Source organism: Morus notabilis, unplaced genomic scaffold (genome assembly GCF_000414095.1).
Source record: "Morus notabilis unplaced genomic scaffold, ASM41409v2 Scaffold342, whole genome shotgun sequence".
Classification (NCBI taxonomy): domain Eukaryota; kingdom Viridiplantae; phylum Streptophyta; class Magnoliopsida; order Rosales; family Moraceae; genus Morus; species Morus notabilis.
In genome coordinates this window covers 197,926-212,683 of record NW_010366042.1, presented here as the reverse complement: position 1 = coordinate 212,683, position 14,758 = coordinate 197,926, and the positions used below count along the sequence as shown (strand labels likewise).

The window sequence follows — 14,758 nt, the reverse complement described above, 5'->3', positions numbered from 1 at the left end:
CGAGCTTGAGGCTACGAGGATGACGAGCTCGTGTGGTTGCAAGCCGTTATAGAGAGCTAATACAATCTTATCACAATTGCTCAAGAAATTAGAAGGGGCTTATAGGACGAATAATATTATGTTTATATAGGTCACTAGTTGAGCATTAAAAGATTTAGCTTAGCTCGCCTAGCTCAACTCCTACTTCAGGTCGCCTATCTCAGGTCGCTTACCAAGCTCTAGGTACCGAGCTTAACTTGGACTTCACGTTTCAACGTAGCCTACGTTTATGTCACGCTAGACTTGTAAAAAGTTATGGTATTACAAACTTTGTAGATATTTTGATAAATAAGTAATTTTCAAACCTAAGAAAGAGCATATGCTACATCTCTAATCATGCAGTCTAATAATTTTAGCAAATAACAATTGGAGCCTTTCAAATTATTTTAACTTAAAAACATGATTTTCTTTTTTTTAAAAAAAATTAAGCTACGTAATTTATTTTTGAAAAGAAAAAAATAACACCGTAACTTTCACAAAAAACTTTTGAATTGCATGAAAATCATTCTATGTCGCCGCCCCTCCAAACCTCCCGCCGACGCATAAACAAGTTTAGATCTGCTATCCCAATTTTTCTGTCTCGTTGATTGTCCCTCTACAACCTTGTCCCTCTACAACCTTTTTACCATATCATCTAAATTTGGCAATCTCACCAAATGAATCAGAACTAAATATTAAAAATACTTAGACAATTCTTTTAAGTGTCAAAAATTGATTGAAAAGACGGCCAATGAAATTTGAAAATGAGAATCACAAGTGCAAAAGGTAAAAAGGCCCAGTTTTGGAGTTTTTTTATTGGGCTGGAAGGCTAGCGTCCGTCTAATAGACTAGCGTTCACTTTCTCTCTTCCATTTATCAGACAAAAAAAAAAAAAAAACATCATGATAATAAGAGAATGGCTTTTTTTTGCATAGGACCTCCCTAAACTTTTCGTCTTTAGCAGATGGATCTATAAACTAAAAATTTTTACAATCAACTCCCAGAATTTTGAAATGTGTAGTACTGACAGTCCTTTTCATAACGTCTATTAAAAATTGAATTATTTTAAACGATTTTTTCGCGTGAAATATTAATAAGGGTATTGATGGTCTTTTTCTTTTTAAATAAGTAAATAAAAAAAAACACACACACAAAATAAAGGCCCCAAGGGCCATCTCCTTCACGCTGCCTCTCTCTCTTCTCATCCCTTCCCCTTCTGCCGCCGCCGGATAAGAGCTTGTTGGTTTTAAAAATAATTTTCTATGTAAAAACGTGTATCTAACGGATCGTATATAATAAAAATTTTAATAAACTTTTGAGATATTTTATAGATTACATTAATTTATGCATTAATAAATTAATTAAATTAATTTAAAAATAAATTTACCTAGCGAACGATTAAGTCGATAACTTGAGTTCTTTGACTACAAACGTTCCTCGCTCTAAGGTTGTTTGGAATACCTGAATCTTCCTCATCAATTTCTTAGATCTACAAAGATGTGTGTGGGGGCACACCTCGAACAAAATAGTATTAGCACTCAAAACACTCAAGTCTTCTACGAACACCAACACATGCACGACATGGAACTGAGAATTTGAAAGAACTTTTCTTCTCCTTTTCTCTCAGGTTACACGCCCATCTCTAGTAGGCTACATGCTAACCAACTGCGTGTTACATGCCTATACTAACATGTTACATGTCGCCTGTAGGGGAGGGAGTGAAAAAGTTACATGTATGTCACTAACATGTTACACAATGTGTGGCAGAATAGTACACGCCCATAACTAGCATGTTACACGCCTATCACATAAGGGAAGAGAGAAAAATTGTGTTATCTAATTTTCAGCAACTTCTTATTTATAGAGTACCTCTTCGAGTCCTAAAAAAACTATATCTTCTCTTTTAAAATAAAAGTTTCAGAAAATAATAGATAATATTTAATCTTAAATCCTATTTAAAATCAAATAAATTTCTCATTTAATTTTAGAATAATTTTCTCTCTTTTGTTGTAGATAAAATTTGGCCACCATAGGGATAAGCTTCTTGTGGTTAGCGCCTACTATAGATAAGGAGGCAACAAAATTTCTCCTTTATCTAGTTGTCCAAATTTGACTCAAATTCAAATTCTAGTAAAGTGAAATTTAATTTAATTTGAATTCCAGTTGGATAACTTATCAAATAAATCAATTGGATAACTTAGAGAACAAGCAACTGAATCCCAGAGGGATTTCTACAATGTTGGGCGTGTGACGCTTGTGATCTCTATCACTTGTGTTCCAAAATTCAAATTTAATAATCACATTATTTAATATCAAATTAATTATTTTTTAGTATTATTTAAAATTCTATAATTTTAAAATTCCCTTTGTGTTCTTAGTGTCTTGTAGAATTACAAGGATGACGAGAGAACTCATGGACCTATAATTCTGAGCTCCAATAAAATTAATAATTAATTAAAACTCTTTAATTAATTAATTAATTCTAAAGTTACTATACTATAAACTTTGAATTGCACTGTCGTAATTATGGATATAATTTACTTCCAAACTATGAAATGTCCATTTAATATAGTCATTACATATAGACAATCCTCCATAAATAATTCATAATTAAATCTAGGTGAAATCCGTTAACCTCTCTAATTACATCTTTATCGTTGAGTACCATAGATTCTCTAATAGATAGTTATTTATAAAATAAATTCATGAATTTGAGCTCCTACTAATCTAAGTACCGAATCAATTCTCAAGAGAATTATTTATCTGCTTCCTTCTCAATAATGAATGAATTTTATCTTGTATATTAACATTCTTAGCTACTAATTTCATCATGTCTCCAAGATACAAGGAATAGGATTTAGCAATTTCGAAATCCATACCGAGTAAGTCAAAAGACATAAATCCACAAATGAGTCTGCTAATAACTCAAGATTAAAATCATTCTATATATGACAATCGACAGACTCAATTAGAATTTCTATACTTAACGAAAATTATTAAAAATTCATATTGTGTTTGTGTCCCGGTTCCACATAATCTCATTATGCGTAATACACTTATTTAATATCTCACCATATTACTAATGTTGATAACACTGTTCTATTCTAAATGGAAATGACATGTATTAGTAATGTTTAAATTAAAGATTTTAAACTTTAATTAAATTCATTACGAATATCGTTTCAATTATTATTCTTAAATATTATTCTCTCGTATATAATACTTATATATAATATTTAAAATCACATAAATAATTATAAAATTTTTAATAATATTCATAAAATATTTAATAATACACATAAATAATAAAATTTTTATTTATTAAATAAATAATAATATCATTTATTACGTCTCCTGTTTTTTAAAACATTATTCCCAACAGAGCTATCGCCGCATCTAGCCTTGATTATGGATTTGCGCCTTTCTCTCTTCCTCTCTCTTCATCTGGTATAGCCTTGATTGTGATCTGATGTTGGGGTTGCCGAGAAAGATAGGCCCTGTTTGTTACCGTTTTCAATCTCATTTTTCACGTTTTTCAAAGTAAAAAATTGAAAACGCGTTTGGCGAAAGTTTTTTTAAAAACAAAATCAAAACCATTTTTGTCGTTTTGTGAAATTCTGAAAACGCAAAAAAAGCTGTTTTCATTTTCTCGTTTTCGTTTTCGTTTTGCTTTTCTTTCTTCAGCCTCCCGTTCTCTCTTCTTTCTTCAGATTTTTTCTGCCCTTCTTTAGCCCAGTTTCTTCAGCCCTTCTTCCCGGCCGAGCTCCTCCTTTCTTCTCGCCCGATTCGTTTTCTCCGGTTTCCTTCTCGCCTGACTTGCGTCGTTTGCTTCTCACCCGAGCTCCTCCGTTCTGTTCTCGCCTGAGCTCCTCCGGTGTCTTCTTGCCCGATCTGTCCCGTTCTCGTCTCGCCCTTTTCTCACCGAGGTATGCCCCTAGACAAAAACATTTGATGGTTTTCCGTTTGATTTGGTTGAGCATTTTTTCTGATTTGTTTTTTATATGTTTTTAATTTGATAAACTCAACCAAATCGGTTGATATGTTTTCCATTTGATTTGGTTGAGTATTTTTTTATAATTTTTTGATATGATTTGGTGCTTTTTTTTCCGTGTTTTTTTTCCCCTGTGATCCTCCCATTGGGGCTGATTCAGCCCCTGGGGGCCTCACATTGGGGCTGTATCAGCCCCTAGGAGCCTCCCATTGGGGCTAATTCAGCCCCTGTAGGCTGATATTGGGGCTGTATAAGCCCCTGGGAGGCCTCCACTGGGGCTGAATCAGCCCCTGGGAGGCTGATATTGGGGCTGATTCAGCCCCTGGGAGGCCCCCATTGGGGCTGATTCAGCCCTTGCGTGCGTGTGTGTGTGTGTGTACTTTAAAATTGTGATTTATTTTAATGATGAAAGTGTTATTTTAGACAATATGAGGTCGATTTGCCCGTAGAATATATTGAGGGAGAACAAGAAGGGCAACAGGGACAACAACATGGTATGGATGCACAAGAAGCAGAAACATCTGAAATGGGTGGTCGGTAACAACGTAATTACATGGTTAATTTTAGGGATCATTTAACTAATCAAATGTGGGATTCGTATCGGCGACAATAATTTAAGCTAAGATTGTAATTTCCATATTTTATTAATTATTAGTGTTTTTATCTGGGATTCAATTATTATTTATTTAATATATTAAATACTATTACATGTTTTCAAAAATGAAACCACCAAACGCAGTTTCAGTTTTTTTTAAAACTGAAATCAATCTCTGAATAAAATTACCAAACGTATTTTCAGAAATAATTCAAAAATGAAAATGAAAACGTTTTCATTTCTATTTTTGTACATAAAATAAAAACGTTTTGGAACCAATTCTAAACGCACCCATAGGGATTTTATTGCTTTGTTTGTGTCCGAAAGTTTGGATCTCAGTACTGACATTCATTTGGGTTCGAATCTGAGTCCGAAAACCCAGATTATATCAAGTTTGGATCTGTGAACAAAACCCAGTCCGAAACTCCACATTATGTTTGGTTGATACAAATATTAATGTCTGCTCATCCTAACGTAAGGTGCAAAAGCCAAAAAGTAAAGTAAGCTTCTTAACATTTCGATTTTTTGATATTTTTTATTTTAATCTGGGTTCGTTTATCTGTTAATATGGGTTAAAAAAAACTAAATTAATCTGGGTTTGTTATGTATCATTAAGGTTTTGTGTGTGTGTGTGTGGGGTGGGGCGGATTGATTAATCTGAGTTTTGCAAGTTGAAGAATTCTAGGTGCCTAACTTTGCCATGGTGAACCTGCTTTAAAGCATGGGACACCTTAATTATGATTTGGTTGGTTTTTTTTTTTTTTTTTGTGTTATCAAACAATTGTTAATTAACTCTGTTTTACTGTTCGACTGAAAAAAAGAAAAAGATGTTTTGTTGTATAGGTATCATTTTGCTTGGCTTGATAGTTCAAATACCACAGTACTGACATTTTTATCTGTTGGGTGATGCAACGAGACAAAGAAATCTGGGTGTTTTTTTTTCTTTTTTTAATTTAGTTTTTGTATGAAATGATCACTAATGCCCTGGAGAGGTATGTCACGTGGGAATCACATGTAAAAACCGTTTAAGATTTAACAAATATCATCAAAAGGACCAACGGTGTAACACATTTTAAAATTTAAAAAGTTGATTATGAAAATAAGAAAAGTTTAAGAGATCTTATGAAAAAAGCTTCATAAGCCTGAGAATTCTATACAAAAAATAAACATTTTAAGTGTCAAATCCGTATAGAATTTTTCACACACAAAAAAAAAAATCTGTATCTACTTTTTCTGTAATGATTTTAATGAGATTTAATACTCAAAAACATACACCTTTCACTCGTAATCCCCTACTTTATAAAGCTCCCAAGAGTGGCGTCTGCCACTAGAACTCAACAAAATGTAAATTGACTCTCGGCCTCACTGTCATCCATTAACGTGTTTTTCAAATTATTCATCGTTCATTTTATTAATTCAAGTTTTTAATTTTAATTTTATTATAATTAAAAACTCTTATAAAAAATCACATCTAACTTTTTCTGCTATAAAAAGTCACATAAAATCACATTTCAACTTGAATTAAAAACTCGAAACAGTGAACTGAACGAGATTTAACACTTCCATGTATGAAGCTTTAATTAAGAGCCCGTTTAGTTTATGAATTAGAACTATGAGATTAAAACCATTTTCAATTTGTGTATTTTTTATGAGAGAAAATACTGTAATGAACCATGAACCATAATTCGAATCAGAGAACGAATCCTCCAACCAAACGGGCTTTTTTTAAGAATCATACTCAAATATCATATGTAATCTCATCAAAAACATTATGGATGTAAAAGGTTCGTCATATTCAAGTATTCAATATATCATAAAAGATAATCAAGTAACAATGTCTATAAACTAAAATTAAATAGCATCCAGGAGCAATCCCACTGGCACAAAAGAGATTCCAATCGGCCTTCAGCACAGTCAAGGCACCTTTGCAAACTTAAATAGAAACACATCAAAGAAAAGCCCTAACTGTAAAGGTCGTCTTCATCAGCCCCACCAGCAGAGGCTGCAAAAGGATCGGACCCAGCAGCTGCAGCACCAGTATCCGGGAACCTGAATTCGCTTCCAAACCCTCTCGACTGCTGCAACGTCTGTGCAAATGCCTGGTATTTGCGGATATCAGCATCGCTTACACTCCTCCTAGCATACTTCATTGATTCCTCAAAGTGAGCTGCCTTGATCTCTGCAACTTCATCCTCTACATCCTCCTCCATAGCCTCGGGATTATCCTTTCTCCTCCTTTCCCTCTCAATATCCTGCAAAATTAGCGGACTCATGGTTAATTCTCAGAATGACATTTGAGAAAACAAGTGCTTGCATTAGATATACATGTATCAAGGAAAAGTTGTGGGATCATACTTTCTCAATGTTCTCTCTGATAGCGTATTTGCATGCGCGCTGGCATATCTCAGTGATATCGGCACCACTGAATCCTTGAGTGTACTTGGCAAGGGCATGGAGGTCGACATCTTTGGAGACTGGCGATTTCCTCAGGCAGGACTTAAATATTTGGTAACGAGATTCCTCATCAGGGAGAGGGATATAAATCAACTGATCAAGACGGCCTGGACGCAGGAGTGCAGGGTCTATAATGTCTGGTCTGTTAGTGGCACCAATGATAAACACGGTTTTCTTGGCAGACATGCCATCCATTTCAGTGAGCAGTTGGTTCAAAACTCTATCAGCAGCACCACCGGCATCCCCTACACTGCTACCTCTCTGCAGCGCATGGCCAGAAAGAAATTGGAAAGGAGCCATCAGATGTGAACCAGGTGAAATCACATTACATGGACACAATCAAATGCACATGAACCATAAGTAAATCATTGTCTCCCATCTTCCCAATTATGTAAGAAATTAGTTCCTGAGTTTCTTTAACCAACATTAGTGTGACACTAATCAACTACCAATTCCAATTAAAATCACATGGTAAATGGTAATATAAAATGTAAAATCCATCAACCAAATAGGTGCTCAAACCTGAGTAGCAATTGAATCAAGTTCATCAAAGAACAGGACACAAGGAGCAGATCCGCGGGCCTTGTCAAAAATTTCCCGAACATTAGCCTCACTCTCTCCGAACCACATTGTAAGCAATTCAGGACCCTTGACACTGATGAAGTTGGCCTGACATTCATTGGCAATAGCTTTGGCAAGAAGAGTCTTTCCACATCCAGGAGGTCCATAGAACAGAACTCCCTTCGAAGGTGACATTCCAAACTTCTCAAATTTCTCAGGATGCTCCACTGGATACTGAACAGTCTGCGTGACCATTGAATATAGAGAACAATAAGCAAAAAGGTGAAATAAATATTTTTGACATGTAAAGTCCAATTAAAATTCAATTACCTCTTGGAGCTCCCTCTTGACATTCTCAAGACCTCCAATATCCTCCCAACTAACATTGGGCACCTCAACAACCTGGATTACCAATAACTTCAAATTAGAGACCCATCTAGCAGTGGGATAGAAAAACTATAGACGCATGCCGGGTCACTTCAAGGACATCAGTAATTACAAGAATACTTACAGTTTCACGGAGGGCAGATGGATTGCTTGTGCCAAGAGCAGTCTGGAAGTGCTCATTTGTAACAGCCATTGAATTGAGTATCTCAGCATCTATTGAGTCATCTTCTAAGTCAATAACATCCATCTTCTCTCTAATGCACTGAAGTGCAGCCTCGGTACACAAAGCAGCCAGATCAGCACCAACATAACCATGTGTGTCCTTTGCTATTCTTTCCAAATCAACCTGCAGAACAAAACCAAGAAAGGTTCATTAAACTACGATTGGACTGGAAAGGAAGTGTACAATGAGAATATGGGAATAATTAGTATAGGACATTACATCAACGGAAAGTTTCATATTCTTTGTATGAATACGAAGGACCTCAAGACGCCCAACTTCATCTGGAACACCAATATCTATTTCCCTATCAAATCTGCCAAACCTTCTCAGAGCTGGGTCAATACTGTTGGGACGATTGGTAGCACCAATCACAATAACATGTGCACGAGATTTCAGTCCATCCATGAGAGTCAATAGCTGGGAGACGATTCTCCTCTCAACTTCTCCATGAGTCTTCTCTCTCTTCGGAGCAATAGAATCAATCTCATCAATAAATATAATAGATGGAGCATTCTTCTCTGCTTCCTCAAAAGCTTTCCTCAAATTGCTTTCACTCTCTCCAGCCAATTTAGACATGATTTCTGGTCCATTAATGCAGAAAAAGAATGCACCAGTTTCATTTGCAACAGCTCGGGCAATCAGAGTCTTTCCAGAACCTGGAGGTCCATACAATAGAATTCCCTTTGGTGGCTTAACTCCAATTGATTTGAATAGCTGTGGATGCCTAAGCGGCAGCTCCACAAGCTCCCGAATCTGAGCCATCTGTTTTCTGACACCACCAACATCATCGTAACCAACCTCATCCAATCTATCCTCATCCTCCCTTCTCACAGGCTCCCCCTCACAGAAGATCTCAGTGTCAGGGGCAACCACACAATACTCAGCAGGTTCAGTTTCAATAACCTTGAATTCAACGCTCCTCATTCCTCCTCTCACAAGAAAGAGATCACCCTTCCTTACTGGGCGATAAGCTTCCAGGAAATAGGCTGCAGATAACAGTTGTCAACATGAATGACGCAGACCACAAGGATTTAGCTAGCATAAAATGATATAACCACACAAACCTCATAAAGTTCAGCCATGACAGAAATTTTCATTTAACGGTACACACAAACACACGTGTCCTGATCAACTTAAACCAAGAACAAAAATATCATTTATGTGTAAAGTACAAAACCCCAACCTTCCATTCAAAGTCTTTTTATCAACCGAAACGTATAAATCATTAGATGACAAGAATACATGGCTAATAAAACATTATGCTGACTCCTAAAACTTGGCTAAGGTAAAGGTATATTCAGCTACTTTTCGATTTCCTGAAGGCTGAAACTAATCTTTGTAAAGAAAGACAAGAAGCATCATGCAACAGAAGATAATTGAGACGTTTGAGTTATAGGGTAATCATTAACAACTTGCTCAGATAAAATATAAGTACAAATGAAACGTAACTAACTACAGGCCACAATTTCAAATAGTTCGTACTTTAAGCATATACGTGAAATAATTTTTCCATCCAAAAGAACAACACAAGGTACAGCTTCATACAGTTAGTTGCTTAAATTTAAAGGGGAAAACATAAACCTAGAACATGGACCAATTTTCAATTACACTGTATTGAACACTGAAAACCCACGGACATCAGTAAGGAGACTATCCATGCATTCATGCAAAAACTTCTAGATTACTCACGCATTGATATATAAACTTCCACCATATTTGGGGAAAAAAGGTTGAGAAAGAAACTTACGCTTCAAGTATGCATCAAAAAGATTCCCAGTTACTCCCTCAATGGTGTCATCAATGGGAAGAATGTGGACACGCTTTCCATATTTGACATCCGGACACTGGTGCACAGAAACGACATCACCAAGCCTAACCCTCAAATTGCTCCGTACAACTTTGTTCATCCTTATCTTTGGCTCATCGCACGTATCATCAGCAAGAGCAATACAGATGGTGTCCTTCCTTTTCTTACCCTGAATATCAAAAGCAACAACAATTTTTCCAGAAAAAGAAGTTAAATTTAACATGTTACCTAAAGTTAAATAGCTCATAGATTCTAAAACAAAACATCATGTTACTTGCGGGCAAGTGAAGGAACCCAAGGTCAAACTCAAACCCATTACATTACCACACTCATAGAACACAAAATAGTATAATACGCAAAACCTAAACAAGCAATATGCAATGCCATAAAGGCCTGATTTTGAAAAGTCATCACATAGACATTACAATCATCTCAATGTAATACCAATAAATCCAATCTATAATTCACTTAAAATTAGTAATGTAATCAACTCAAACAAATTGACCCAGTTCTCATATCCCCAAACAGACAGAAACAAATCTCCAACCGACCCAGGTGCTAAATCGCCATTCAAAACCTAATCTCCGAAAAACCCTAATCCAAAATCCCCAAATCACCATAAGCCCCAATTCAAAGCACAAAACTTGAGCAACAAAAATAAAAATCAAACCCTAGAGCTGAAAGAAACCAAACCTTGATGAGGATCGTGTCGCCGCGGAAGAGCTGGAGCTTCTCCATGGTCTCGGGGTGGAGCGAGACGACGGAGTTGTCGTCGTTGACGGCCTCATCGACGACGAGCCGATTCGCCGCCTTCTTCCGCTCAAGAATCGCGGTGCTGAAATCCCTCTTTGTTCCCTTCCTGAGAACAAGAACACAAAAAATTTGCAATCAGATTGTAATCATACGAAGAAATTCCAATGAATCGGCGAAACAGAGAAGAAGTAGAAATTGGATCTGAGGGCTTACGAATCAGAGGATTCAGCTTGGTTAGACATGGCGAAAGAGAGAGAATTTGGCAAGGAGAAAACGAAGAAGAAGAAGGAATGTGGGAAGGAAGGGAAATAGTGATTGGGATCTGAAAGACGAGAGAGATTGAGATATTTATACAAAAGGGGTTAGATGAATCGGAACTCCCCTTTCTTGTTAGGAAAGAAAAGCCTTTGGCTTGCTCGACTTGTTTTTTATTTTTATTTTTTGTTCTAGAATAAACGTCTACTAATTATCTTTTTTTTCCCCCTTTTTTTTATTATATATTTACAACACATAATCAACATTTACAAAATATAAAGGAGATTTAACATTAACATTTGATCGAAAAGCAAAGATTTAATACGAATTCAAATTGTGAAGGCATAAATATGATACAATTTAAAACATGTAATATATTCTTTTGTCAACCTCAAAATTTATATAAAATGAGAAAAAAATTAAGTATAAAAAAAGAGAAAAAATTTCATAAAAAAGATAAAAAAAAATCATTATTTTAATATCATAAAAACCAAATGGTATTAAAGGTATTTTTTTTTCAAAAAAAAAAAAAAATATGATACCGAAAAGAAAATGTACTTTTACTTATCCTAATAGAGTTTATATATTAGTGCACTCTTAATTTGTATAAATGACTCGGAAATTTAGACGCGTGTGATATTTATTTTTAGAAGGAGGAAAAATGTAAATGTTCATTTATTTTACTGATTTGAGTTGAAAAATTAAGTTAAAAAGTGAATAATTTAAGAAAAAATGCCGTAATAAAAAAATTAAATTTTAATTTTAATGAATAAAAGTTTGAGTTGCAATTCAAATGTGAAACAAGGTCTAATAACCAAATAAACAACAAAAAATCTAAATTCGTAGACAGAGAGCTCGAAAATTACCTAAACAAACGACATTAAGCATTGGCAATAAAACGACATATCGTTTACGTACCATGAGTCAGTCCACTGGCTAGCGAGTGCGATTGAGGCGGGATCACGTCTACATTATTTATTTATGTTTTATTTATTTATTTATTATTTATCTGTGCTAGGCGATCGCTTATTCAATTGACTATATTCGTCATCTCATTCACAAACGACAAGAAAACAGCAGACGTTTCATTGAATCCAAATGACACGTCGTTTTCAAGAGAAACTACGTCAAGTATTGAAATAAGAAAGATCCGACCACGGAAGTAAAAGCTGCAAGCGAGGCCGCCTTTGTCGTTCTACTTAATACAATCAAATGATCAATTTCCCACCGAACGAGATGCTGGTTGAAACACAAATAGGAGCAAATTTAAAAAAAAAATGGAAAGGACAATTATGTCGTTTAATTGGGGAAAAAAATTAAAAGAAAAATCATATGTCCTTCCAGTAGATGGAAGGTAGGCAGGTAGCTGACCAGCGATTTTATGGGTTCAACTTTTTGCTATAGTATTTTTTTTTTATAAAAATTAAAATTTTAATTCAAACTTTTTTGGCTAACCTATGAATCAAACATAACGATCATGTTCTTTGATGTTTATCAAAAGTTAATTAGTGTAGAAAAATAATAAATTTAATCCAAATAAGTAGCGAGTAATTATTATTTAGTACACGTAAAAACGAAACACGAAACGTCATTTTATCTTGAAGAGCGCTCCTCAAGTGGAAATTGGTGTCGTTTCTAGGCTTGATTTACAGAAAATGAGAAAACTGAGACTACAAAGGAAACGTCCATGTTATACATAAGTTGCAGCAAAATAAGACATAGGTGCACAAATGTCGTTTTCTCCTCTTTTTTCCCAATTTAAATGATAGATCAATCATATCCGTGCAAATCACATGCCGTTCCCTTTCTATATTCCACAAACAACTTGTCCGATTTGTTACTAAAACAACAGCACACACTCAAAGGAAAAATATCATGTCTATTTTACCAAAGAAAAATATTTTATTTCTCATATGAATATATGATCTACAACTTCTATTGAACATTTTGATCTGCCTCTTATATTATGTCATATTAACAATTCTTACAAACAAGTAGAAAAAACAGAAAAATAAATTGTATTACATTCATTTATCATGCGGAAAATCAGATAGAACCCCCTTTACCAAAAGAGAATTTTACTCGTTGAAGTAGTTACAATTATTCCACGAGTGATGGTGAATCCAAGAATTGAGTTCTTCTTTTCCTTGCTTCAACTCTTCAAATTAGATGTAGACATTCCGTATTTTGATATCTCTTTAAAATGATGAGATAAATGTGATACTAGTTTCATTCTTTTACCCTCACTTAAGCAAAGCATAGTCTTAAGAAAATAGTAACATCGACATAATCGAAACACGACATGTGACACATGGTGATGAGTCGAGATTTAAGGCTTTTGATAAAACTATTCAAGAAACGCACAGTATTATCATGGCATGAATATAACACAAACACCACTAGAATGGCAACAAATGGGAAGAGAAACCCCTTGTGAAACGTTTCATATATTCCTTCTCACGTGCAAAACGCGAAACTTATTTACGCTTGTCATGTAGGAATAAACTTTTATTTTTCCTTGAAAGTGAGATAACTCTAACGAAAGGCTCATGTGGGCTAGTGGGCTTCATGTTCAACCATTCTACGGATCCATTTTAAAAGCGACTAAAATTAATAGACAGCTAGCAAGTCCGAAACAAGCACCCAAAATAAGGGAGCGTTTGGGAGAATGATTCGTTCCCTAATTTGAATCATGATTCGTAGTTTGCTACAGTATTTTTTCTCATAAAAAATACACGTAAATCAAAAATTGTTCGAATCACATGGTTTGAATACTCCAACTAAACAAACCCTAAGATTCACATTTTCTAATTTTCCAAAATAAGGAAAACGACAAAGATTTAAAGGTGATGTGAGCTTTTGACCTATTTGGAGTTGATTTTATTTTTGTTTTTGTTTTTATTGTTTACGTGATGTGAGCTTTTGATCCTGTTTAGAGTTGGTTTTGTTTTTATTTTTTATATTTTTTTAGAAAAAAAATGAAAATGAGAGAGAAACGGCGTTTGACACAATTAAAGATAAAAAATTAAAATGAAAATGATTTTTTGATTTAGTGTAAAATGGAAGAGAAATAAAAAATGACTCTTAGTCGTTTGTCATTTTTTGTTTCTTTTTTCTTATCTCTCGAGCACAGAGAGAGAGAGATTAATTAATTTTTTATACTGAAAATAATATCTTGATAAAACTACTAAACGTATTTTCAAAAATAATTTATGTATAAGATTGAAAACATTTTCATTTTCATTTTCATACAAAAAAACAAAATTATTTTATAACGAGTTCTAAAAGCACCATTTGTTTTTGTTTTGTATTTTTGTATTTTTGTATTTTTTTTTTTTTTTTTTGCATGTATGTGATTGGAGCTTGAGAGCCCACCCCATGTACGTGGCCTGTGGGGACAAACCACAACTATAATTCGGGATGTACATATGAATTAGTAGGGCATCTGACTTGTATTTCCCAAATTTTGAAAAGATAGATTCACAAAAACCAAGTTCTACATTTCAAACATGATCAGAGCCCCAACGAAAGAGCGACATGGAAAGAGGATCTCGTTTCAAAGATGATCCGGACCAACAATAATAGATGCATTGTAAAACTAAGGTCCCAAGGGAGAGAAAATTAAGGTGAACCAATCGAAGGAGGAGCTGAGTTACAAAATTACCATCGATTTTTTATAAGTCATACCTTCAAATTACCTTTAAATTACTGTTA

The 14,758-nt window shown here is 34.7% G+C and overlaps 1 protein-coding gene across 1 annotated transcript; it reads right to left on the bottom strand.

The window, feature by feature from the left end:
- Positions 1-6,352: 6,352 nt before the first annotated feature.
- Positions 6,353-11,202, bottom strand: LOC21407098 (cell division cycle protein 48 homolog). The gene is made up of 9 exons (XM_024172942.1): positions 11,003-11,202; positions 10,730-10,895; positions 9,977-10,205; positions 8,449-9,215; positions 8,131-8,352; positions 7,950-8,021; positions 7,581-7,862; positions 6,960-7,319; positions 6,353-6,856 (listed from the first exon to the last, which is right to left on the bottom strand). The coding sequence occupies exons 1-9, from the start codon at positions 11,029-11,031 to the stop codon at positions 6,566-6,568; spliced, it is 2,418 nt and encodes an 805-aa protein (XP_024028710.1). The 5' UTR covers positions 11,032-11,202; the 3' UTR covers positions 6,353-6,565.
- Positions 11,203-14,758: the final 3,556 nt, after the last annotated feature.